General features: G+C 35.8%; 2 protein-coding genes and 1 long non-coding RNA gene across 39 annotated transcripts in view; 1 reads left to right on the top strand and 2 right to left on the bottom strand.

Moving 5' to 3' along the window:
• Nucleotides 1–8,552, top strand: part of LOC125050382 (sodium channel protein para) — a 44,680-nt gene extending 36,128 nt beyond the window's left edge. For 10 of the 36 annotated variants that reach the window (XM_047650183.1, XM_047650181.1, XM_047650186.1 and 7 more), the window contains 16 exons: nt 29–191; nt 1,242–1,429; nt 1,500–1,704; nt 2,348–2,509; nt 2,581–2,696; nt 2,770–2,911; nt 3,002–3,270; nt 3,343–3,516; nt 4,438–4,560; nt 5,232–5,354; nt 5,685–5,879; nt 6,159–6,404; nt 6,756–7,026; nt 7,098–7,402; nt 7,556–7,759; nt 7,831–8,433. In XM_047650183.1, the coding sequence (XP_047506139.1) occupies nt 29–191; nt 1,242–1,429; nt 1,500–1,704; nt 2,348–2,509; nt 2,581–2,696; nt 2,770–2,911; nt 3,002–3,270; nt 3,343–3,516; nt 4,438–4,560; nt 5,232–5,354; nt 5,685–5,879; nt 6,159–6,404; nt 6,756–7,026; nt 7,098–7,402; nt 7,556–7,759; nt 7,831–8,418 (3,474 nt within the window). In that variant the 3' untranslated portion in view covers nt 8,419–8,433. Of the gene's footprint in view, nt 1–28; nt 192–1,241; nt 1,430–1,499; nt 1,705–2,347; nt 2,510–2,580; nt 2,697–2,769; nt 2,912–3,001; nt 3,271–3,342; nt 3,517–4,437; nt 4,561–5,231; nt 5,355–5,684; nt 5,880–6,158; nt 6,405–6,755; nt 7,027–7,097; nt 7,403–7,555; nt 7,760–7,830 lie in introns of all 36 variants that reach the window. The other 26 variants (XM_047650188.1, XM_047650217.1, XM_047650209.1 and 23 more) reach the window with 7 other exon arrangements.
• A 2,558-nt stretch (nt 8,553–11,110) lies between these two features.
• LOC125050396 lies at nt 11,111–11,735 on the bottom strand. The gene is made up of 2 exons (XR_007117141.1): nt 11,509–11,735; nt 11,111–11,261 (listed from the first exon to the last, which is right to left on the bottom strand). It is a non-coding gene; the product is annotated as an uncharacterized LOC125050396 (long non-coding RNA).
• Nucleotides 11,736–13,216: 1,481 nt separating this feature from the next.
• On the bottom strand, nt 13,217–23,120 carry LOC125050389 (E3 ubiquitin-protein ligase arih1l). 2 transcript variants are annotated; one of them, XM_047650224.1, is made up of 10 exons: nt 22,749–23,120; nt 21,947–22,126; nt 21,226–21,294; nt 20,824–20,910; nt 20,572–20,700; nt 18,702–18,872; nt 17,392–17,588; nt 16,550–16,739; nt 15,776–16,002; nt 13,217–14,655 (listed from the first exon to the last, which is right to left on the bottom strand). In XM_047650224.1, exons 1-10 carry the CDS (start codon nt 22,950–22,952, stop codon nt 14,574–14,576), a joined length of 1,536 nt encoding a protein of 511 aa, XP_047506180.1. In that variant the 5' UTR covers nt 22,953–23,120; the 3' UTR covers nt 13,217–14,573. The 2 variants fall into 2 exon arrangements, with proteins under 2 accessions (XP_047506180.1, XP_047506181.1); XM_047650225.1 differs by having other exon boundaries at nt 21,974–22,126; nt 22,749–23,119.
• Nucleotides 23,121–23,185: the final 65 nt, after the last annotated feature.

The following is a 23,185-nucleotide window of genomic DNA, read 5'->3' as shown; positions in this document are numbered from 1 at the left end:
CGCCTTGTTTCACAATTTATAATTGCAGCTTCGAGTATTCAAATTGGCAAAGTCATGGCCGACTCTTAATTTACTCATCTCTATAATGGGTAGGACGATGGGTGCCTTGGGCAACCTGACCTTCGTATTGTGCATCATTATTTTCATATTTGCCGTGATGGGTATGCAACTATTCGGGAAAAATTATGTGGGTAAGTGGTGATCGGTGGGAGTGGTGCATGTTCGATGTTATATTGGACGTTGTTGATGCGGCGATTCGGTCCAGTGAATTTATTTCAAGCATCGAACTGTCAGAAAAATTCTCTTTGGGTAATGAAAACATAAGTCGCTCGGGTTGACACGGTAAAATCATCGCGAAATATATTCACTGAAATTGCTAAAGTGTGGAATGTAAATTAAATTTTCAAAATTCGAATAGTCCACGCTTTAGGTAGGATCGCCGTCAGATTGTCTAGAGCTCATTGTGTTGATGTGCGTCACACTGTTATGCTCATGTTGTTTGATTGGCAAACGTCGTTGTGAATTGCGACCCCACGTGAGCTAGACTAACTATTGTATGTATCTATTGCTGCCCCTTAGCGATGGCGCCTCACTTGTGAAACGTTTAAGCTAGCTTCCTATCAGTTATAATTCATCTTCTCATTGTACATCTTAATGTTCATTTTTCATTAGTGCCTTGTAATAACCTTAAATATACGATTACTTGTTAAATGTTTGCCCCTTTTAAGTAGAAGGCCTCTATGCATGATCTAATTTAAAGTTATTATATCTTTGTTGTATATATATTTGTTATGTTGTATGTATTTTTCATAAAGGTAACAATATTTTTTTAATATGGCTGTATGCTGAGCAAAAGATATGCAGGTTTCCTGTTTTAAATTGCAATTCCCAGAGGCATGTTGCAAGATGGCTTGCTATTAATTGCCAAATATTTTAAATTACGTTCTGATTCTTCTGCGTAATATGCAATTTTCGTAAGCGCTTTAATTTTAATTAGGATCTAACCTATTAACAATGTTTTATACAAGCAAAGTTTTAAGCGACATTTAAAATTTTCTATATTTAATGCAAAATTTATTTCTTTTATGTTAATATTCTTGAATCAGTCTAACGATTAATATTTTTAAAATCAGTTATAAATTAAACTTTTTTACATTGAATTAAAAATATTGTTTTGATCGATTAAAAATTATAGTACTATTTATAAACTCATTATTGACGAACGATTATCACGTATACAGATTACGTAGACCGTTTTCCTGGTGGAGAGCTCCCAAGGTGGAACTTCACGGATTTCATGCACAGTTTCATGATAGTATTCCGAGTATTATGTGGAGAATGGATAGAGAGTATGTGGGATTGCATGCTGGTTGGAGATGTTTCTTGTATACCTTTCTTCTTGGCAACGGTCGTTATTGGCAATCTTGTGGTATGTTTTATGATCTAGAAATAAGTACACATAAAGCAATTGAATGCGTTTAACATTTATCGAATTCCAGGTACTTAACCTCTTCTTGGCCCTCTTACTGTCAAATTTTGGTTCCTCGAGTCTATCGACGCCAACAGCCGATCAGGACACGAACAAAATCGCGGAGGCTTTTAATAGAATATCCCGGTTTATCGATTGGGTCAAAAAAAACGCAGCCGATGTTTTAAAAATAGTCAAAAGCAAATTGACGAATCAGATTGCTATTCACGCTCCAGGTGAGTTTATAGTAGACATTTTGAATGTTGTGTGTAATTTCATTGTATTTCAGGATAAATAGTCAATTACATTAATCCGTGTGTTATATGTGTTAAAGTAACAAATCATATAAATCGATGTATACAATAAAGCATGACATGCAATGGTTGTTATTGTTAACACTGTGCGTTGCTTGTGCCCTAGCAGTCAAGTGTAGAGCTGTCCTCTATAATATTCCCGATACACTCTTACCTCCATACAGTATATTTAGTATATTCGCTTCATATATTATATCCATATGTATTACAGTAGTATGTATTATATACTATACTAGCTTTGTTTGTTGTGCATGCTGTGTTTATTACTATTACATTTTTATTGTTAATTTGTGTTAAATGTTAGGTCTAAGTGATATGATAAAAAATATTTATATCGTAAACTATATAGTCGTTAAATTCAATCAAACAAAAAAATCGAAGTTTTAGCTTTTGAGCATTTGATAAATATGTAAGTAAATATATTTAAATATTCAAGACATCACACATGCTTAACACAATAATAATCACAGGAGTTGTATCAAATTCGGCAATTATTTACAAAATTTTGTCCTGATCTCTATTCTATGCTTGGCTGTTGGCGGCGACAAATGACGCACGGATGTAGGCTTAAAGGCGGCATTATGTGCCCGCTGTGTTTCTTCAGAACGAGTCGACAATGAACTGGAATTAGGTGCCGATATCGAAGATGGGGTTTTATTCAAAGACAAGAAACTAAAAGATCAAGTGGAGGTAGCTATAGGTGACGGAATGGAATTTACGATACCAGGTATGAAAGACTATTTAAATTAAAACGTGCATATGAACTCATATAAATTGAAACTAAACTCTATTTTCCAGGTGACAATAAATATAAAAAAGGGAATATATTGATGAATAATATCAATGCTATAACGGATAATCATACTGACAATCGAATAAACAGTGATATAAATCATCATGGTTATCCGATACAGGTCCCTACTTTCTTATTAAACCCAAATTTATATTGTATGTATCCGATTATATTCCAAATATTTGAATTTTCAGGATGATGATACAATAAGTCAAAAATCTTATGGTAGTCATAAAATAAGATCATTTAAAGACGAAAGTCATAAAGGATCTGCGGATACGATAGACGGAGAAGAAAAGAAAGACGCAAGTAAAGAAGAATTAGGTTTAGAAGAAGGTATATAAATAGTCTCCTCGTTTGACTACCGGCATGTATTGTATGCCGTTAGAATATATGTTTGTTTCATAACCGAATATTTCTTTATAGAAATGATTGAAGACGAGGAGGATGGAAAACTTGATGGCTTAGCAAAAATAGATATAAAGGTGGCCGCAGACGAGGATGTAGTGGATCTCACACCAGCGGACTGTTGTCCAGAACCTTGCTATGCGCGCTTCCCCTTCTTAGCCGGAGATGACGAGTCTCCATTTTGGCAAGGCTGGGCAACCCTTAGACTGAAAACCTTTCGATTAATAGAAAATACCTATTTCGAAACGGCTGTGATAACAATGATTTTACTTAGTAGTTTGGCATTGGTAATTGAGCTTTATCCCCGTATTTTTTTACTATATTAAATATGTTATTATTTACTTAAATCTTGTTTTTAGGCGTTAGAAGATGTCCATCTACCACATCGACCAATTCTTCAAGACATCTTATATTACATGGATCGTATATTCACTGTAATATTCTTTATTGAGATGTTAATCAAATGGTTAGCTCTCGGATTTCAGAAGTACTTCACCAACGCCTGGTGCTGGCTCGATTTCATAATTGTCATGGTAAATTATCGGCTTTTTTTATATAATTATAAGCTTAGTATGTATGGATCGTAACTGTCGATTCGACTACCAAAGTCTAAAGTACATTTACTTCATGTTCTTTATTCTTATCAAAGGCAAATGTACGTAAGATATAGTTTGTATTATCGTACTAATTTAATGACGGTAGTTGTCACTCGTTAACCACGGAGCGGTGATGGCCGGAGCGGACGACATCCCAGCGTTTCGGTCCATGCGCACTTTGCGAGCTCTACGACCCCTCCGTGCTGTCTCCAGATGGGAGGGCATGCGCGTGAGTACGCGCCTCTTCGACACTCAATACTTCTGTCGCGATGCCCATTTGTTACCAGCTCTTAGCGTGGGCAACGCGACACGTGTCGGCTTTGATTGTTCGATGTTCGTCGCTGTCGAGGTGTAATCTCGCCATGGAAAGCTCTCTATGTCTATTTGATGTGTGCTGTGATCTGCTTCATGTTCTTTACCCGTACCTAACACACCTTTGTTAATAATGAATTTAATTCCTTAATTGGTTTGAAGTGCATGGTGTGAAATATATTATACCTTAGCGCTGCAAACTTTGTGTCGTTTTCAAAGTTTTTATGAATACATTTTTTTAAAGTTTACTACATTGAATGAAAACGACACAATTGCCTTCGATGTATTTAATATTTTAAACACCTTGTAATTACCCATTCACATGTATACCGCCAATTTGAATCTTCGGGAGAAGAAGTTTTGGTCAATTGAGAGCTTTTCAATTATAGTGTGATTTCTTCTTGAATTACTTATCCTTGTTGTAATAATTCCTAAAGGATTGTCAGTCTTCTACCTTGAAAGGTCTATTTAAATACTCAGAATTTCCGGTGATAAAGTAGTTTCATGAACTGTATACATTATCATATACAAGTGTTATTTCATCAGGTGTCGCTTATAAACTTCGTTGCGGCGCTTTGTGGCGCCGGAGGCATTCAAGCATTCAAAACGATGAGAACTCTTCGAGCCCTTCGACCACTCAGGGCTATGAGCCGCATGCAGGGCATGAGGGTAGGTACCTCGGAGGCTCCACTTCACATATTCATTACACATCGCGAAACACAATCACCCTACAAAACCACCTACACATCTTTTGTCCTCATTTTCAAGCTCGTTGTAGTTCAACTTTTCAAATTTATGGACTGTAGAGTATTGGATCAGAATCATTTCGAGGTTCGTGGCACCCCTGAATGGCTTGTAAAATCATTCGTTCTGTTAGAATTTTGCGGGGTCATTTTGAAATTAGCATTTTCATTTCGGTCTTTTTGTCGTTCATCATTTGAAGGTAGATTAGAGTTTTAGTTATGGAATGATGCACTTAAGATATCTCGTATCAGTACTTATTTGAAAACCGGAGCCGCATGTCAGTACAGAATTTGGTGAGTATGCACCGCTTGTATCTTCGTTGTTTGTAAAGCATGGCTGTAGATTTCTGTGTTTTGTGGCTTTTGTTTGACCTTATGCTGGCTACGATTTGTTCATAATTCCAATTTCAATTAAGTATTTGTTGAATAATGTCAAAGCATACCTAGTTACTTTTGCTAATCACACATTTAGCTGCACTAGTTTGAGAAGATCACAAAATATAGAAAATCGAATAATTAAGTATCACATGAAATATCTTCAATATTCTCAATATTCAATATGAATATTCTATTGTTTAATTTTTTTTTTCAATACAGGTTGTTGTAAATGCGTTAGTACAAGCCATTCCATCCATCTTCAACGTATTGCTCGTCTGTCTTATCTTCTGGCTAATTTTCGCTATTATGGGAGTTCAACTGTTTGCTGGAAAATATTTTAAGGTAAAAAATTACTTTACGTAGGTAATAAAAAATATCAAAACAAACTTATGTTTTCCATGCAAAGTTAAGTGAAATAATTATCTTTATATAGGTAATATAATGATCAATACCTATAATATTTTTTAATAGTGACTCATTGAAATCGAAACCCAGCTAAACCATGATTGCAAACAATCTTGGATATTCCTCTTTTTACCTCATCTATTGCCGACAGGCAAGAAATTAGTTAGCATGTATGCCACTAATTATGCACTATTTAGGTATTATAAAAGAAACAGGGACTTATTTCCACTTTACTATTTCTAAACAATATTTTTATTAAAATTCCAGTGTGTCGACATGAACCATACAACACTGAGCCATGAAATAATCCCCGATCGTAACGCGTGCATTTTGGAAAATTACACTTGGGAAAATTCACCGATGAACTTCGATCACGTCGGGAAAGCTTATCTATGTTTGTTCCAAGTGGCCACGTTCAAAGGCTGGATACAAATCATGAATGATGCTATCGACTCGCGAGAGGTATTGCAATTGCTTATGTCAGATACATTGTAAGCGTAATGGTTGATCTAGTTCGATATTTAATCTAACTCCTTCACTATTGACAAAACTATAATTTCGAGGTGGTGGTTTTTAAGGGCCTGTGACAAATTTAGTGGTAATGTGGTATTGACATCTAAATAGAAGTTTTAGTGAGCAACTGCAAAACATTTGATTTAATTCGGTTTAGCGATTTAGCTAAAAAGAGAATTTGTATAGAAATATTATGTATTAATTGCCATTAAATATTTTTGCTTGCAGGTCGGCCGCCAACCAATCAGAGAAACAAATATCTACATGTACCTATACTTCGTGTTCTTTATTATATTTGGGTCTTTCTTCACCCTTAACCTATTTATAGGAGTAATCATTGACAACTTCAACGAACAAAAGAAAAAGGCTGGTGGAAGTCTTGAAATGTTCATGACTGAAGATCAGAAGAAATATTATAATGCTATGAAGAAAATGGGATCCAAGAAACCGTTAAAAGCTATCCCTAGACCAAGAGTAAGTTAACTTCAATTTAAACAAATTTAGGTTTATATCCTGTGTATATATATATTGTGATTAACAATCAGCACTTTACATAACAATTACGTATTTTTAAATATCAGTTCATTAAAAAGTTTATACGTTATGTCTCACAATCCGTCAATGTAGCAAGCCGCTTCAGACTGGAATAGATTTAATTGCATCACGGACCGGCTTTCGAATAACTTAGGATTTAGGAAATCATGCTCAATCAATTAGGCTGAAAGTAGATAAATAATTGTAAATAGAGAAGGCTAATAGAATAAATAATGCAATATAATAATTTGATCAAAACTTCTTCTAATTGACGTGATTTATTGATTTCAGTGGAGACCACAAGCGATAGTATTCGAGATTGTGACGGATAAGAAGTTCGACATGATTATAATGTTGTTCATCGGTTTCAACATGTTAACGATGACACTAGATCACTATCAACAAACAGAAACGTTCAGCCAGATCTTAGATTACCTAAATATGATCTTCATCGTTATATTTAGCTCAGAGTGTCTATTGAAAATATTTGCTTTGCGGTATCACTATTTCGTTGAACCCTGGAATCTATTTGATTTCGTCGTTGTCATGTTTTCTATTCTCAGTAAGTATAGAATCTTTTTTTTATAAATTGGAATTGTTAAGTAAATTTTAAAATAATGTTTATTTGTGCAGGTCTGGTGTTAAGTGACATTATTGAGAAATATTTTGTATCTCCAACTTTATTGAGAGTAGTGAGAGTGGCAAAAGTTGGTAGAGTGTTGCGTCTCGTAAAAGGAGCTAAGGGTATTAGAACTCTACTATTTGCCTTAGCGATGTCCCTACCAGCTCTGTTCAATATCTGCTTACTACTTTTCTTGGTCATGTTTATTTTTGCGATATTTGGAATGTCGTTCTTTATGCACGTTAAGAATAAAGGCGGCCTTGATGACGTCTACAACTTCAAGACTTTCGTCCAGAGTATGATCCTACTCTTCCAGGTGAATTTTCCATTAAAAATATATATTATCATTATCCTATTTAAATAAATAATACAATAATGTAATAAATAATACAACAAAAACAAAAATATAAAAGTTACGGAAATTATTACTCAAACATTAGGATTATTAAATTATATACAATTTTTTTAGATGTCAACGTCAGCTGGATGGGATGGCGTTTTAGATGGAATAATCAACGAAGAAGAGTGTGATTTACCAGATAACGAACGAGGGTATCCCGGTAACTGTGGTTCAGCGACCATCGGGATCACGTACTTACTGTCTTATTTGGTCATATCTTTCCTAATTGTTATCAACATGTACATCGCCGTCATTCTCGAGAATTACTCTCAGGTACTTTTTAATTCAGTGAAAAGATGCTTGAAACACTTAGATTACTTTATACATAACTTGTTTAATTACAGGCGACCGAAGACGTGCAAGAAGGTTTGACCGACGACGACTACGACATGTACTATGAAATTTGGCAAAGATTCGATCCGGAAGGAACTCAGTACATCCGCTACGAACAACTGTCAGACTTCCTCGACGTCCTCGAACCTCCACTACAGATTCACAAACCGAATAAATACAAAATCATATCTATGGACATTCCGATCTGTCGCGGCGACATGATGTTCTGCGTGGACATTCTGGACGCCCTGACCAAAGACTTCTTCGCCCGAAAGGGCAACCCTATCGAGGAACCAGGAGACATCGTGGGTCGGCCGGGCGAGGTCGGCTATGAGCCGGTGTCCTCGACGCTATGGCGACAACGCGAGGAGTACTGCGCGAGGCTGATCCAGCATGCTTGGCGGCGGCATCGGCGCGCGCATTCGCCAGCAGGAGAGGGCGTGGGCGGGGACGGCTCGGGTGGCGAGGGCAGCGCGGGCGGCGCCGAGACGGCCGTGCTACTAGACTCTTCGGGCGGCAGTGCGCACCGCGTGGTGCTGCAGGGAGGCGGAGACGCTCCCCGCCCGCCTGAGCCGGCGCCGCCGCCCGCGCCCGTCTGACCCGCGCTCGCGCTCGCGCTGCTGCCCGCGCTCATCGACGACGCGCCCCTGCCGCTGCCCGCACCGCTGCCCGAGCTCTTGAGCCCACCCAAGCGCACTTAATTATTTTTTACGCTAGATATTTACGTAGAAACGGCGGGCGAGCGAGGCGTCGCCTCGGGACGATGGCCGTGCGCGTGGCACGCGAGTGTTCATCCGAGTGTTTCATATTCGTGTGGCCGAAGCTTATGAGATTGTTTTGCGACCGATGTTCGCGTTCGTCGATATCGTTTAGTGTCTCACGTTACTTTCCTGTCCCCGGAGTGGAGCAGTGTTCGAGAGAATCGTTTTAGCGAGCACGCTATTTTTCGTCACTAGTTCTGTAAGTATCGGATGAACTGATGAAATTCAAAATGCTTATTTTTATATTGAGAATAACTCACTACCTTTGTATATTTGGAGTCAGATCGGGAACGGCCGGCTTTAACCACTGTGGGACGTCGTTTATCTTCCCCGAAATGACGTCGGACAGTGTTTAGATTTGGATTAAGTGATTCTTGATACAGCTCAGTCTAAATGCGTCTCGAATCAACTGAAGAATCAATTTGCAGCCGGCACGTGTGTTGTGAGGAAACCTAAGCTCAAATTGTGATTCTTACTGTAAACAGCGAGACAAATTTTGAGATCAGTGCATGTTAATGTTTACACCATTTATTTAAATCATCCGTGATCGGATATTAGCGAATCGAAATATATTACCGATGGGTGTGGCGATGGCTGATATCTGGGGCGATGTAAGGTCAACGACACCTTAAGTCAAACAACTTTAAAGCATTTAAAAAGATCTCCCAATTAAGAAGAAACCCAGCGCACCGTCGCCTCACCTATGCTATAATCTACGCTTAATAAGCAATGGCTACGCCGATTCATATCAATTATGTCCATGATAGTTTAATAATTCCAATTTTAAGCTTCTTATTGTACCAAAACAATGTAACTTTTAACCTTTCGAGTCGAGGTCAGTCGCCTCTAAATTAATTAAAAATGACATTTAGAAAATTTTTGCTACGTTGTCTTTATAAGCTTAGCAAATCAGCAGTGAAATTGGTACCAGAGTTCACTTCCGTCCTAAATCAATCGCATCATAGGAATCGAGCCATTTTACGTAATGCGCACCCTTCACGTAGTTAATGTAATTACCTTCCCCTGGGTTACATTACCTGCGCCTGTGGCGACGGCGCCGCGCGGCTCCCCACGCTGCGGTCTCTGTCGTCACACAAATACTTTCCTTCACGAGACTGCTTCACAATCATTGCCGAAGTGTTATTATTCTGGTAACGACTAAATTGATGGACAATATGGAACTAGTAAAATGCGACAGTACAATGATTACAGTCGGCACTCTCGTGAATATACAGATTACCAGCTGGCTGGTATTGCTTTGATGTACTTTATTCTTGCACATCGATTTATCTACTTTCTCGGTATATGCATCAATTGTCGAGCGAACCGATTCGGCTATCTGAAAAATATGACCGTAATTATTAGCAGTAAGATATTAAATTGATATTACTAAGAAATCGAACGTCCCTTACCGAGTAAGGTAGAATATGACCTTTATTTTCGACACTTGTGTTCAAAGCAGACGTGATTACGTATGCCCATCTTCATACTTGCTCGATTAGTTCAATGTAGTTTTCAGTCAGTGTCTCTTCTAGCACAATATGAGTGAAGAACGTTTATCTTGAGAGTGGTAAATTTTTTACTCGAGTGTAAATATCGCTTACTGCCGGGAGGAGCACCTCACCACACATTTTAATATACCTAATGTTAAAACAGCGATTCAGATACGATTTAAGCTTCAAGCAATAACTTTAACTTGTGCTCGAGTTTCGCTTTTTATTACGAAACCGTCACGGAATAGTTGTGTGTTGGTTGTTTCAATTCGTTTTTACATGTGCATTGTGAAAAAACGAACGTGCTAGATTTTTGCAAATGTCGGTGTAATGTAAAGTTAAATGAGACGCTTAAACTTTGGCACACATTTTAAAATAATAATTACGGTTACAGATAACAATTAATATGTAGATACTTTTGTAAACGTCGCACGGGACGTGGGCCGGCGAGCTTCCCCATCGCTCGCTCTCGTCTCGTGCCTTCAGACCCAATGTTTTAACAACTTCTGTTCACCTTACAATGCTGTAATAACATCGTCGTGTTCAAGCATTTGAGAGTGACGACAAGGAAATCACTTAGCCTTATACCGGAATTTGATTTGATGTAAAGCTCATATTAGGAGAGTAAAGTTTGTTGCGGTTGCCTGCCTTATAAAATCTAAGAACTCTAAAAGAAAGCTGAAATCTTAAGAAGCCTAAGTGATTTCCTCTCTGTCAATAAGTTATATTTTTGTTGATATTACAGAATGTAAAAATAATTGTGTTGGTAAAACCAAACATTTTATCTACTATTAGGCATATTGGCACAAAAGAAGTTGTGTTTAATTAAGTTTAGACAATAAGTTATAATATCATTGTATTTTTTTTTTCTTTAAAATAAACTTATGACAAAAAGTGAGTTCAGTTTGCTGTATGAGAGGTTTAATTGAGTATTTATTATATATATTGTTGAAGTTTGTACAAAATAAATTAAGTAAACGATAAAATATAGAACTTGACTGCTTTACAACATAGTTTTATTTATTAAAACATCGGGGTCTATTTTTATTGAAATTTATTTTCAAATAATATAAGATATATATGAGTATAACTGTACATTTTTGTAAATCACAATATTTATGACAATAACAATAGCAAAGTAGTCTTTACACACTTGATTTAGAATTTATTGGGATGTCACTTGCTCGTCTGAAAACATTTTTTTATTTAATCACATTAAATTAAAACAGTTGAAACAAAACAACCTTTTATCACGTTCGTTCAGATACACGAGAGAGATAGAACATCCCTTTGTTCTGTTGTAACTTATTAACCTGCTACACTACGTAATACTACATACAATTTTGGGTAAACGCTAACTAAGAATATACTTGTCAATCAATTTGTTTCCTGAGTGCACTTGGCGAGATATTTTACTCGAATACCAAACACTCACCAAATACTTCATCAGGCCTTACCAGGTCTCGTGGGAGACGGAGCCAGAGCATCCCTGAAGCAACAATATATTTTAAAGATACTTTCTACTAAGGTATGTACTGATTAAGGGAGCGTTTAAGTATGACGTCACGCAGTTTTTGGAGATTATTGAACCCCCCCCGTGTAACGCGCCGTAACGTTTTTCTGTACCCAAGTTCAGTACTGTAACCAAGTATAGTAAAACGTTTCGTGACCACCTAGTTACTCTTTATACCTAAAAGTTACCATTATGTGGTGTAAAGTCGAAGATAATATTAACAATAACGCGTAATTCAATCCCTGCCCCGCATCGTAACGTTTTACAAAAGGACCCCCCCCCCTCTAAAATTCGTGACGTAATACTTGAACGCTCCCTAACGCATACTTATGACACATTTACACTAAGCCCTATCAGACAGGTCTACTTCTGCCACTCAGAACTAAGACAAAACACTACTGGCGACGATATTGCAGCAAGGAGTATTTAGTGCAATATATCCGGCAGCGGCGGGTAAATGTGGTATTGCAAGCATTTTGGTTCTGACATAGGTATAAATAGGTTTGTATAATTATTGTTCATTATTTGACGGGCATTAAATTCCTAAAAGTGGAGGTAAAACTGTAGCTTATGCTGCCAATATTTATTACAAATCAATTGAAATATGAATTATCAATAAACTATTAACTAAGCTGCGTCTACACGATCATAATTCATAGAAATTTGTGCAAAAAAAAAATTACAGGCTGTTCGGCACAGAAGGTGGATCAACTGTTTTCGGCACGTATCTTGGTCAGATTTTGCACGTGTTTGCGCTTGTAATTTTGCAGTAACAAACTTATGAATTCTACGCATGTATTGAGAATGGAAAGTTTCTATGAAACACCACCCACACCGTAAAATTAATAACAATAAAGTAATTCCAATTCCAAGATTATGGAACCAATTGGTGTCTATCTGGATTAGAAATAGACTTAAGGATGATTCACGGTACACCGTGTTGCGACCGGGCCGGGCCTCGGCCGGGACACGTCCACCGTGCGCCGGCCGGGACAGTGGTTCATGTTACACCGGGCTGTAAAAAATTTACCCCCTCACTAAGATTTGACGTTGACTGCTCTGCGGGTGCCCGGGCGCCTACGTTCATGTTACGACGTGCCGGGGCCGGACGGTGCCGGAGCCGGGAAACAATACCCACCGACATTACAACGCCGTGCCCCGGCCGGGGCACGGTAAGGGCACGGCCGAGCAACGGTCAGGCATGAATTACTTCATACAAAAGTATATCATTAATGTTAGACCGTGCCCCAGCCGGGGCACGGCCCGGTCGAGACACGGTGTGGCGTGAATCATCCTTTAATCGGTAATGTAAAATAAATAATTTTGTAATAAATAAAATATTCAAATCAGATGTGTTATCTGCCATAAGGAGTTTCAAGGATATAATTTTCATAGACGTGTTGGAAAGGAAAATAAAAAAAATCGATGTTACTATTTTTATTTCCGTCTTAAGATAATTATTGTGTCCTAAAAGACACACATACAAGATGCTCATAATATAATAATGAATATTAAACATATCAATTTATACAGCATCCATTATATGTACAATGTATGTGTGTTTGTGTATCGTTTCATCTATTTCAGAAATAATAATGCAAACATTCCTTTAGTCATATATCAATCATACATCAATAACTAAAAAAGTAGAGTCCCCTCTGACATATGTCAAATGTCAGTTGACATAAATGACATCTGAAATAGACGCAAAACGATACTAAAAGTCCACTATGTGAACAACTAACACATTTACTGGCAGTGCAATAACGCACAATGTACGACATATATTAGCACTAAATTTTCAAGCGAAATCTGTGGACTTTTTAAGCTTTATATAATACCGTCTTGCTCATCATGTAAGAGTGTGAAAGAGACATTTTAATCCTTCATACAAATTATACCTGGGTTTTTGTTCATATAATCTTAAGCTTTGAGAGTCGAGAATTCCGGTTAAAAATAGATCAATTAAACTAAACCAGTCAATGAAAATATTACTCATGAAAATAAAATAACTTTAACTATACCATTCCTGAATAAAAACTACATTGCAACTAAAATACAATTTAGGTAAAAGAATGCGCTTTATGATAAAACTTGACACTGCATATAAATGTTACCAAAATTCATAGACAAACTTTAGGGCAATATCAGCGCATGTTTAAAATAAAGCGTCTTCTTAATCTATAAAACGTCTAAAATTACCTCAGACGGATTTTTATCCATTCCAGTCAGATCAGACAAATAAACTATTACCATCTATGTTACAATACGAAATGTTAGTATGGGAGATCCGATATTACAAAAATACTCTTACATTAATTATTATACAAGCGAAAACTATGATGTTACAATGCTCGCATCGGATGAACATGACATCTCTACGTCAATCTAATTCCTAATCGGATTGTCATGTTACAAACAGTACTGAATGCTGGTTGTAAATGAAACACAGTTGAATTTTAACCTTAGACGGGCAGACTAATTATAAAACATAATTTAAAGATCGTACGTTGCCATGGTTACGTTTCTCCGTGTAAAAAAATGGTAACCATGGTAACGACACGGTTTGGTCAACGTTTCATAATATGTCGAAGTTCCGTTCCGTTTCACTTTCAACTCGCACTAAGCGCTCGAAATACGTGATTATTATGACATTTGAGTGCGAAAATTTAATATACCTATAATTAAATTATAGGTTAAAAGACTGTTTAGGCAGAAGTGAAGTTGTCAATATTAAAAAAGAATTTCCCTCTGAATTACGAATAAAAGTCCAACCCGTTGCCTATATTTACACAATTCCGTTTAGTCTACAAATTTTATTAATTAAACTAGCGACAAAATAAATAACCGAAATTTGCTTTATATAAATTCAGTTTGAATCCCTTAGGACTGACCTATTGGTTCCTACGGGTTTTTATCGCTTAGACAATTAGTAAAATCTGCATGAAGTGTTTGGTGTGTGGTGTGATAATGTGCGAGAGAAACATTTACTCAGTGTAGTCCCAGCAGTCTTTCTCGTAGCCCTCGTGCACGTGCTCTAGGAGTACCTTGCGCCGGCTGTCACAGTATCTGAAAAAGGCCCACCTTTAGCGACGAAAACATCACCGGAACTGCGCAGTAAACGAATATTATAAATTAAGTATTCACTGACCGCTATTAACAAAACAAATAACTACAAAATTTGAAGTGAAACTTCTTTATAGCAGGAGGGTAAAAATTTTACGGAACGTCACGAAGATGTACAGCGTTTTTGTCGAAGAAAAAGGAGAAAGCGATTAAGAGAGAGAGTGAGAAGGGCGAATTACCTTATAGAAATTCTATTTTTAAAATTAAAATTTACAGAGAATTTATGAAATAATTTATTTTAATCTCAAATGATGATTTGTAAATTAAAATGTCACGTGTTTTTATTATAGAAGTAGTAAATTAAAAAAACAAATTTATAATTTTCGACACTTAATATTTTAAAGACAATTAAATTCATTAATTTCCTAACATATCTTTCTTTTTCCCTACCTCTAAGTCTCGAAATCAAAAGTTTTAGATTTGTATAAATATGAACAAGAGTTAAAAAATTAGTTTACCACAGAAGTTTCACTTCTGACATGTGTACTTTTTACGTATACTCTTTTTTTCTACGTAAATAAAACCGTGTGCGTCAAATTTTTGTATGAAAGTGTTGTGCTTTGCTTTGCACCAGAGAACATAGCTTTAAGAAATGCTTTAACAAAAATAATTAGTGAAACGGACGCAATTCGCTTTCATAAGTTTCGAGCGAGCGTAAGTCTTGAGATGGATGCGTTGAAGTTCTCATACAAATATAACAGTGTTGAAAGACTCATAAAGATAAATTCATGAGTCTATAGAATTAGAACAATATTTAAATACAATGTAAGACATGGAGCCCAACTGAAGACTTAATCTTAAGTTAGTTATTGAAGACTTAAAAAAGCCCCTGGTTGATAGCACAGAAGATTCATAAACTATTTTCGGCAGGTATCTTGGGCAGAAATTACATATGTTTGCATGTCACTTTGCAGTAACAAACCTACAAATTCTACGCATGTATGACAATGGCAAGTTCCATTGAAACACCGCGTAACCCGCGTCACTGTATGAGCGTAGTATTCTGGCACGAAACCTGTAATTTCGGTGTGTCACAACTTACGTATACCATATTTCTACAAACCTGTACTTGTCCTGCACTTTCTGTTTAATATCGGCGAGATTTTCGCTAGTGATATCCCTTTCGAGATATTCGGAAAGCGTTTCCGTAGCTGATTCGAGGTCCCGCTGGTTGTCCTCAAATATAACCGACTGGTTGTTCTTACGCAGATAGTACGCGAACACGTACGTGTACATCAACGTCTGCCTGCACTGGCACAAAATGTCCACCGCCTTCTTTAGGAATTGAACCTGGAAATGATTATATGTTTTGTCAAATATATGGTCTGGAGAATATGTATATGTTTGTTGCCAAGTAATGAGTTTTCTGAATCTAATTCCTGAGTTATAAGAGAAAATCACGGTAATAATTAACTCGGATTTATATTATATTACATTGTTTTGTATTGTGTATTATAATATACTAGTAATATTATTTTTGTTGATTTGGTTTTGCACTTCGTTTACCCTAAGTATCTCTTTTTTAGTTATTTTCCTTACAAGGGCTGCCTGTAAGAGATATCGATATAAGAAATATATATCTTAAACGTTAAGGCCGCCTGTTGCGGCCCTAATAATTTTTGTAACTTGTTTTAAATAAATAAATAAAAATAAAATAAATATATTCGGGTAACAGATTGCTAATCAATAAGTATATTATATGGCTAAATTAGTTTAACGATCCAGTTCTCAAGAGCTACTTTTTTAATCAGACATAAATGTTTCTAAAGGCGATTGTATATCAAAAATCCTATATGAGACGGTCCGGTGTATACCGTACCTCTTAAGTCATACTAACCTCGATCCAGCTCATGTTATGCTGTTGCATCTCTTCCATCTTCTCCTTAACAGAGGCGTACAGCTTGGACTCGAAACGCAGTGACTGCATGTGATTCATGTACCGGTTGCAGTAGAACAGATATCGTTGGAGGGCCGCCCTGGAACGTTCTTGGGCGTCACGAGCCGCTTTGGCTTCATCCTCATCATATCTGTAAGGGATAATCAAAGTTAAGGTCCATTATTTCAATATAAGATATGGTTTTGGTACTCAATTGTAATAACTAAGATTTTTGAACTATTCAGGGGGTATTGATTTTAAAAATTATTAGAATTTTTGCGGACATTCTGATATTTTGATTTTTTTACATTTACAGTAATCCCCCTATAGCGTGGTAGATGCGGACCGCGTAATAGATGTAATCTCGTAAAAACAGTTTTTTTTTGAAAAATTTAAAAACTAGGAACACGAATTTAATAAAAAAAAATCAGTTTAAATTAATAACAACACAATTGAAACACTTGCAAAGGTACGCAAAACGAATTATGGACTTAACCATCATAAATTTCACACTACAGATAACTTGAGAAATCTCTGCGTTATAGGGGTAAAACACTGCGTTTTATTGGACGGGAATAGCGTTATACGAAAACGCGTTATAGGGGGGTTAACTGTATATACAACTTCATAAAACAAAAAGCGATAGTTAAGAAACTCAATTTGCCATATAAAACTCTTAAACATAAATTTGAACGGGTAGTTTCAGAATTGGTAAGATTAGGGGCACAAAAAGCCCACTAACACTAATAATAATTTATTATTCAAACATATAGTATATTGTGTATTTATTTCAATTAACATACCGGTTACAGTTGTACCAGCTGCTGCCATGCGGCTCCCAGGGCCCGAGGCAGACCCAGCAGAAGTCGGCCTTACAATTCTGGTTCTTGCATACCATGTGGTTGCAACCACCATCCTTCTCTATCGTCACGTTGCATTTCGGACACTCTTTTGTGTTCGCCGCTATCCAGTTGGACGTCTCAGAGTCGTCATCGCATTTCTACATTTTAAAAGTAATATAATCTTTAAATTTAGAAGAATGTTATAATTAATGGTCACTTAGCGCTAATTATGTCTTAAATATGTCGCATAACAATATATTTTTAACTATGAATATTGACACAAATTCAAAAACAAGGAGCGATGATTCTTATCATTTGAACAAGCACATAGTTTGTTTTTAAACTTATCGCTGGGCTCAGGAATTCTATTATATCTATCATTTATAGCTTCTATTTACTAGGAAAGTCGAAGTACGTAAGTATACTTATTTAAATTACTTCCTACATAATTTTTATATGTCTTTGTGAATATGATAATAATATGTGAATTTTATTGTGAGTATGATTTTTATTTTGCCCGACTTTATTAAGGGAGCGTTTAAGTATTTCGTCACGCATTTTTTGGAGATTATTGACACACACAAACCCCCCCCCCCCCCCTGTAACGCGCCGTAACGTTTTTCTGTACCCAAGTATAGTAAAACGTTTCGTGACCACCTAGTGACTCTTTATACCTAAAAGTTACCATTATGTGGTGTAAAGTACTGGAAAGTCGAAAATAATATTAAAAATAACGCTTAATTCAATCCCCGCCCCGCATCGTAACGTTTTACAAAAGGATCCCCGCCCCCCCCAAAATTCGTTACGTAATACTTGAATGCTCCCTAAAGAAGGTTGTACGGTTAGTGGGTCATCAGAGTGCTTAATGGAAAAATGGAGTGATTGAAATAATAGAGGATTTTATTGTTACTCTATATGAACCACTCGCGTACAACAATTTAATATATGCGAAATAATGAAATGTTAATTGCTATGTAACGAATGAATGCAATGATTTAGGAAATCGCCAAGCTTATAGAACTAAGAAAGCCCGAGTGAGCAAAATGTATAGCCTTGTACAGATTTGTTAAAATTTTACATTTAGAAGTATGTATGTGTATATATTAGTCTATAAATTATTATCAAAGGTTTTCATTTGAATCAGATTCTAAGTTAATGAACCTTTTAAGTTTTTTCAAAATCGATTTGCTACTTATTGTTTAATGTTGACAGATATTCGAACTTCGAAAAAATGTCCTAATTTTTTATCATAAAATTATTAATAGGCATACCTTAATCCACTTCCTGAGCAGACAGCATCGTACGGGGTCGTGCCAATTCTCTCCGCACGCGAAGCAGAAAGTGTGTCCACATCGGCACGTGACTGGGGCTGCCTCCACGTACGCCACTTTGATTGCGTTGCTGCAATCTGGTGATGGACACCAGCGGAGAAGGCGGTTACACTAAAAACAATTAATTAATATATAGAGATGCGTTTATTTGATTAGAGTACACACCCATATATATGTAAAAGAAATACAAATACAATCACTTTAACAAAAAATGGGCCCAACTCAGCTTAAGTTAGGGAGCGTTCAAGTATTACGAATTTTGAGGGGTGGGGGGGTCCTTTTGTAAAACGTTAATATGCGATATATTTTAGAATTGCCCGTACTTTACACCACATAATGGTAACTTTTAGGTATAAAGAGACACTGGGTGGTCACGAAACGTTTTACTATTGGGTACAGAAAAACGTTACGGCACGTTACATGGAGGTCAATAATCTCCAAAAATTGAGTGACGTAATACTTGAACGCTCCCTTACGTTGTAACTTAACGTAACTTTAAAATTATATAAATACGATATAGAGAGAGATAGGAACGGCAATAGATATTTGTTGCATGATTATAAATATATAAAATAACTAGCTGACCCGGCAAACGTTGTTTTGCCATGTACATTATTTCTAGGAAACATTTTTTTTAGTTTAAAAAAAATAACTATCTACTTTAATAAAAAATTGGGGTTTGATCGTAGAGGGGTGAAAATAAGGGGTTGTATGAATTTGTATGCTGTATCATAAAAAAAATTAAACCAAAAAAAATGTTTGAAAAAGTAAAAAAAATAAATTTGGGGTGGACACCCCTTTTCACTTAGGGGTTTGAAATATAGATAGTAGCCGATTCTCAGACTTACTGAATATGAATAAAAAAATTCATAAGAATCGGTCGAGCCGTTTCGGAGGAGTAAGGGAACGAGCATTGTGATACGGAATTTTTTTATAGAGATTTAATTTGTTTTTTAAAATAAATTGCGTCTTATCCGACTAAAGAGATTAAAATCAATGGGAAGGGAATTCACATGACCCACAAATTGTTAAAATATTATTAGGAGGTGCCACAGGCAAGGCACAGTACTTTTAAACCGAAACATGTATTACACCAAATCAAACCTAAGTCCTTTGTTACTCGCCTTACATAAACATTTGGTTAAATTATTTAACTTTACTTGCACAAAGACTAGTTAAGCCAGGCAGTTAAAACATAACAGTAGTTATAACTTTAATTAGAATGCAGCGAACTAACTACGTTTCGTAGATAAAAGCAACAATGACAAATAGCTCCGAAACAAAAGAGTGAGGGAAATCAAAATGTATGAATGAAAGGGTTTATGTAATTAATGTCTTCGCTTTCCAACACAGAAAAGAGCATTTCTTACTAAACTAATACTAGTTACAGAAGACTTCAGTCAAGACATAAGACTAATTTAGTTTATAACTAATGGATTATATTTATGATAGAGAAGTGGCCACAGCGTGCGACTCTCATCTCTGAGGTTGAAGGTTCGAACCCCAGCTGTACACAAATGGAATTCCTGTCTATGTGCGCATTTAACACTCGCTCATAATATGGTGAAGGAAAACATCGTGATATCAGTATGCCTTACAAAAAAAGTCGACGGCGTGTGTCAGGCACAGAAGGATGATCACCTACTCGCCTATTAGAAAATAAACTGAACACGAAACAGTTTTATTTGAGGCCCAGAACTAAAAGGTTGAAGTGCCGCTGTTTTTTTTTTTTAATAGGTATGATACTCTAGAGTGATAAGTATCGCGGTCGCATTTATCATAAAACATGGAATTCCAAAACAAAACTTACCTCAACAAAGCTGTTGGTGATGATGTGCTGGTACTTAAGCTTGACGCGCGCGTCACGGACCAGCCGCATAACGGTCGCGTCGTCCACTAAAATTTCGCACGCGTGAGCTGCGCACGCGATTGTTTGACCCTACGAAGAAATCAAGCATGAAGAAACATCAGCTACTTCATAAAGTCGGTTAGATTTTGAATTTTTTTCCCCAGGAATCGAATTCAAATCAACAAATATTATGACTGAAAATACTACACTTACCAAACCTTCTTCCATAATCTTAGTTGTTAGATATTCACACCAGCACTGAGTACAAAATCGGTGCCCACATTCCAGCCCAGTCATCATCTTAAAAAAAATGCATTTTTTAATTATACTCTTGTATATAAAAAAATACACATAAAAGTTTTATGCTGGAAACATTCTCTATTCGTAACTGTATTCCTAACTGTACAGCTAGATGATGATATAGACAAAAATTTTAATAATAACATATCCCTAGCTCCTGGAGTGTAATTTAGGAATCTTTGATTTCCTAGTTACGTATTAGGCATAGCGACAATAACTGATCATTCTTATCCTCAACTGATATTTTATGATGTCAAAGATTGCAAATAGTTATGAAATAACTAAACATATTAAATAGATTTCAAATATACATACTGAATTGGGTAAAATAGAAAAGCAAATTTCACATTCTTCAGCTCCCGAACTGGATATTCGTCTAGGTTGCTGAAATAAATATTACGTAAGATTAACACATCATAAATTAATCAACATTTTGACCTGACCTAAATTGTACAATATGACTCATGCTGATAAAGTTAATAATTATAAAACACTATATTTTGTTATGCAATACATGACATAGGATTGTGAAATCCCGCTGATGTAAGATAATTAAGGAAAATTATTTATTTCATATCAGATTTTCCAAATTTACAGTGCAGATAAAATTATGAGTCATCTCAATGTTTTAAACAATAACATTATTCAAAATGAGCAATATGGGACACAACAGACATATTTACTTATATTTTTGAATACATGATAATTTGTATCCCTTCACTAGTGAGTTGTAAGTTGATAGTACGGTAAATAATCAATAAATGTAAGGAAAAAGTCCTTGTTACTTATTTTAAGAATGTCTTTGTAGAATCTATTACTTCATCATTAAGAAATAATCTTGAAAATAAAATGGGGTTTTGATGAAGGTTATCCATACAATTATTTATAATATACATATTATTACTATTTGTTAATCTATACACCTTTAATAGAATAGCTAATATTATGACATAGTAAGAAACAAACAACTACACAAATAAACTGAATTTAAAATATCTATGAGTACACTATTATTTGAAGCCCTGCAATGCCTTACATCCATAAATAATCCACTTTCATTCACCTTTGGCCTCTGTATGACTGGTTTTCTAAATGGATTTATAACTCTAGCCTCTGCAAACAGCTGATCCTGGTCACCATCGTAAAATCGTTCCATCAACTTTTCTTTGTCCCATTTAAAGTGATTCAGAAGTATGCGAGTTGTTGTTGCTGGTATCTGCAATATATTTTTTGTTTATTTCTAGATTATAGTTGATTAAGTTGTGATAATTTACAGGTTTTGTAACAGTATAATTACTAAAAGTTATTCAAAGATACAATAAGTTTAATTTTATTTAGTTGAATATAATTTAAAATATTTTTTAATACACTATTTGGGACAACCAAGCAAAATAATAATTACCACAAAAGTGAACTGTATTCCACCCTTTAATAATCCTCACTTAGTGAGAAAGTTTATTATTGAGTAGGTCAAATATTAAATTTAGAAATTTCACTTTTTATGAATTATATAAGGTATACAATTAATAGTATGGTATTTCCAGTTTAGAAGACAAAAGATATATGTATATAATAATTCCTTTTGTGTCATAAACATATTATGTGACTAAAGGAATGAGTCATTAAGGTAAATATTTTTTTCACCTAGTTTTAGTTATACCCCATAAAAAACATTCAAACAATGAATCTAAAACAAAGATCTTTCTAACAATAAACAAAGAAAAGAAAAATTAAAGCAAGTTAGTTCATAATAATATATTTGTGACTAGACTTTAAAAAAAAATTAAAAATCTTATCAGATGATGAATCCCACCATTGTTTACCATTAACATACTGACCTCGACAACTGTATTAACGTCTTTGATGCAATCGACCATGTGTTGAACAATTTCCTCTGTGGAAAGCACTTCGTATGGATATTCTTCAAGTTCCGTTTGTCGTTCTCTTGTACTGTGAGTCTCGTCCATGACAAAGTCGACATCGTCTCCACTGGACTCGTTACCAGAATCAACATCATCCTTTGTGTCGTCCTCAGAATCCATCGTAAATAAAAATTAATTATACACTAGACAATAAAGGTATTGGTTATAACTTCTAATGTTGAAATAATTACACCTAAGATTTAGGAAAGGTCAACAATGAAGAAAATAGTTCACCCACGGACTGCCAAAATCTCTGACGTACAATACGAAAGTAGGCACTAGTTTGTCTTTGTAAAAGAGGTGCACAGAATATATAAATAACTTAAGGGCCTCTAATGTCTATGACGTATGAC

The sequence above is a fragment of the Pieris napi genome, chromosome 6 (assembly GCF_905475465.1).
Source record: "Pieris napi chromosome 6, ilPieNapi1.2, whole genome shotgun sequence".
NCBI classification, from domain to species: Eukaryota; Metazoa; Arthropoda; class Insecta; order Lepidoptera; family Pieridae; genus Pieris; species Pieris napi.
The sequence above is the reverse complement of the archived record's forward strand: the minus strand, read 5'-3'. Positions and strand labels throughout refer to the sequence as shown.

What these genes read in the sequence shown, in the direction of transcription:
- LOC125050389 (XM_047650224.1), bottom strand. Translation starts at nt 22,952, where the DNA reads ATGGATTCTGAGGACGACACAAAGGATGATGTTGATTCTGGTAACGAG. An exon ending in ACGTTAATACAGTTGTCGAG is followed by an intron (nt 22,127 to 22,748) that starts GTCAGTATGTTA and finishes AATATATTGCAG; the next exon opens with ATACCAGCAACAACAACTCG. An exon ending in TGCTCAGGAAGTGGATTAAG is followed by an intron (nt 17,589 to 18,701) that starts GTATGCCTATTA and finishes TTTAAAATGTAG; the next exon opens with AAATGCGATGACGACTCTGA.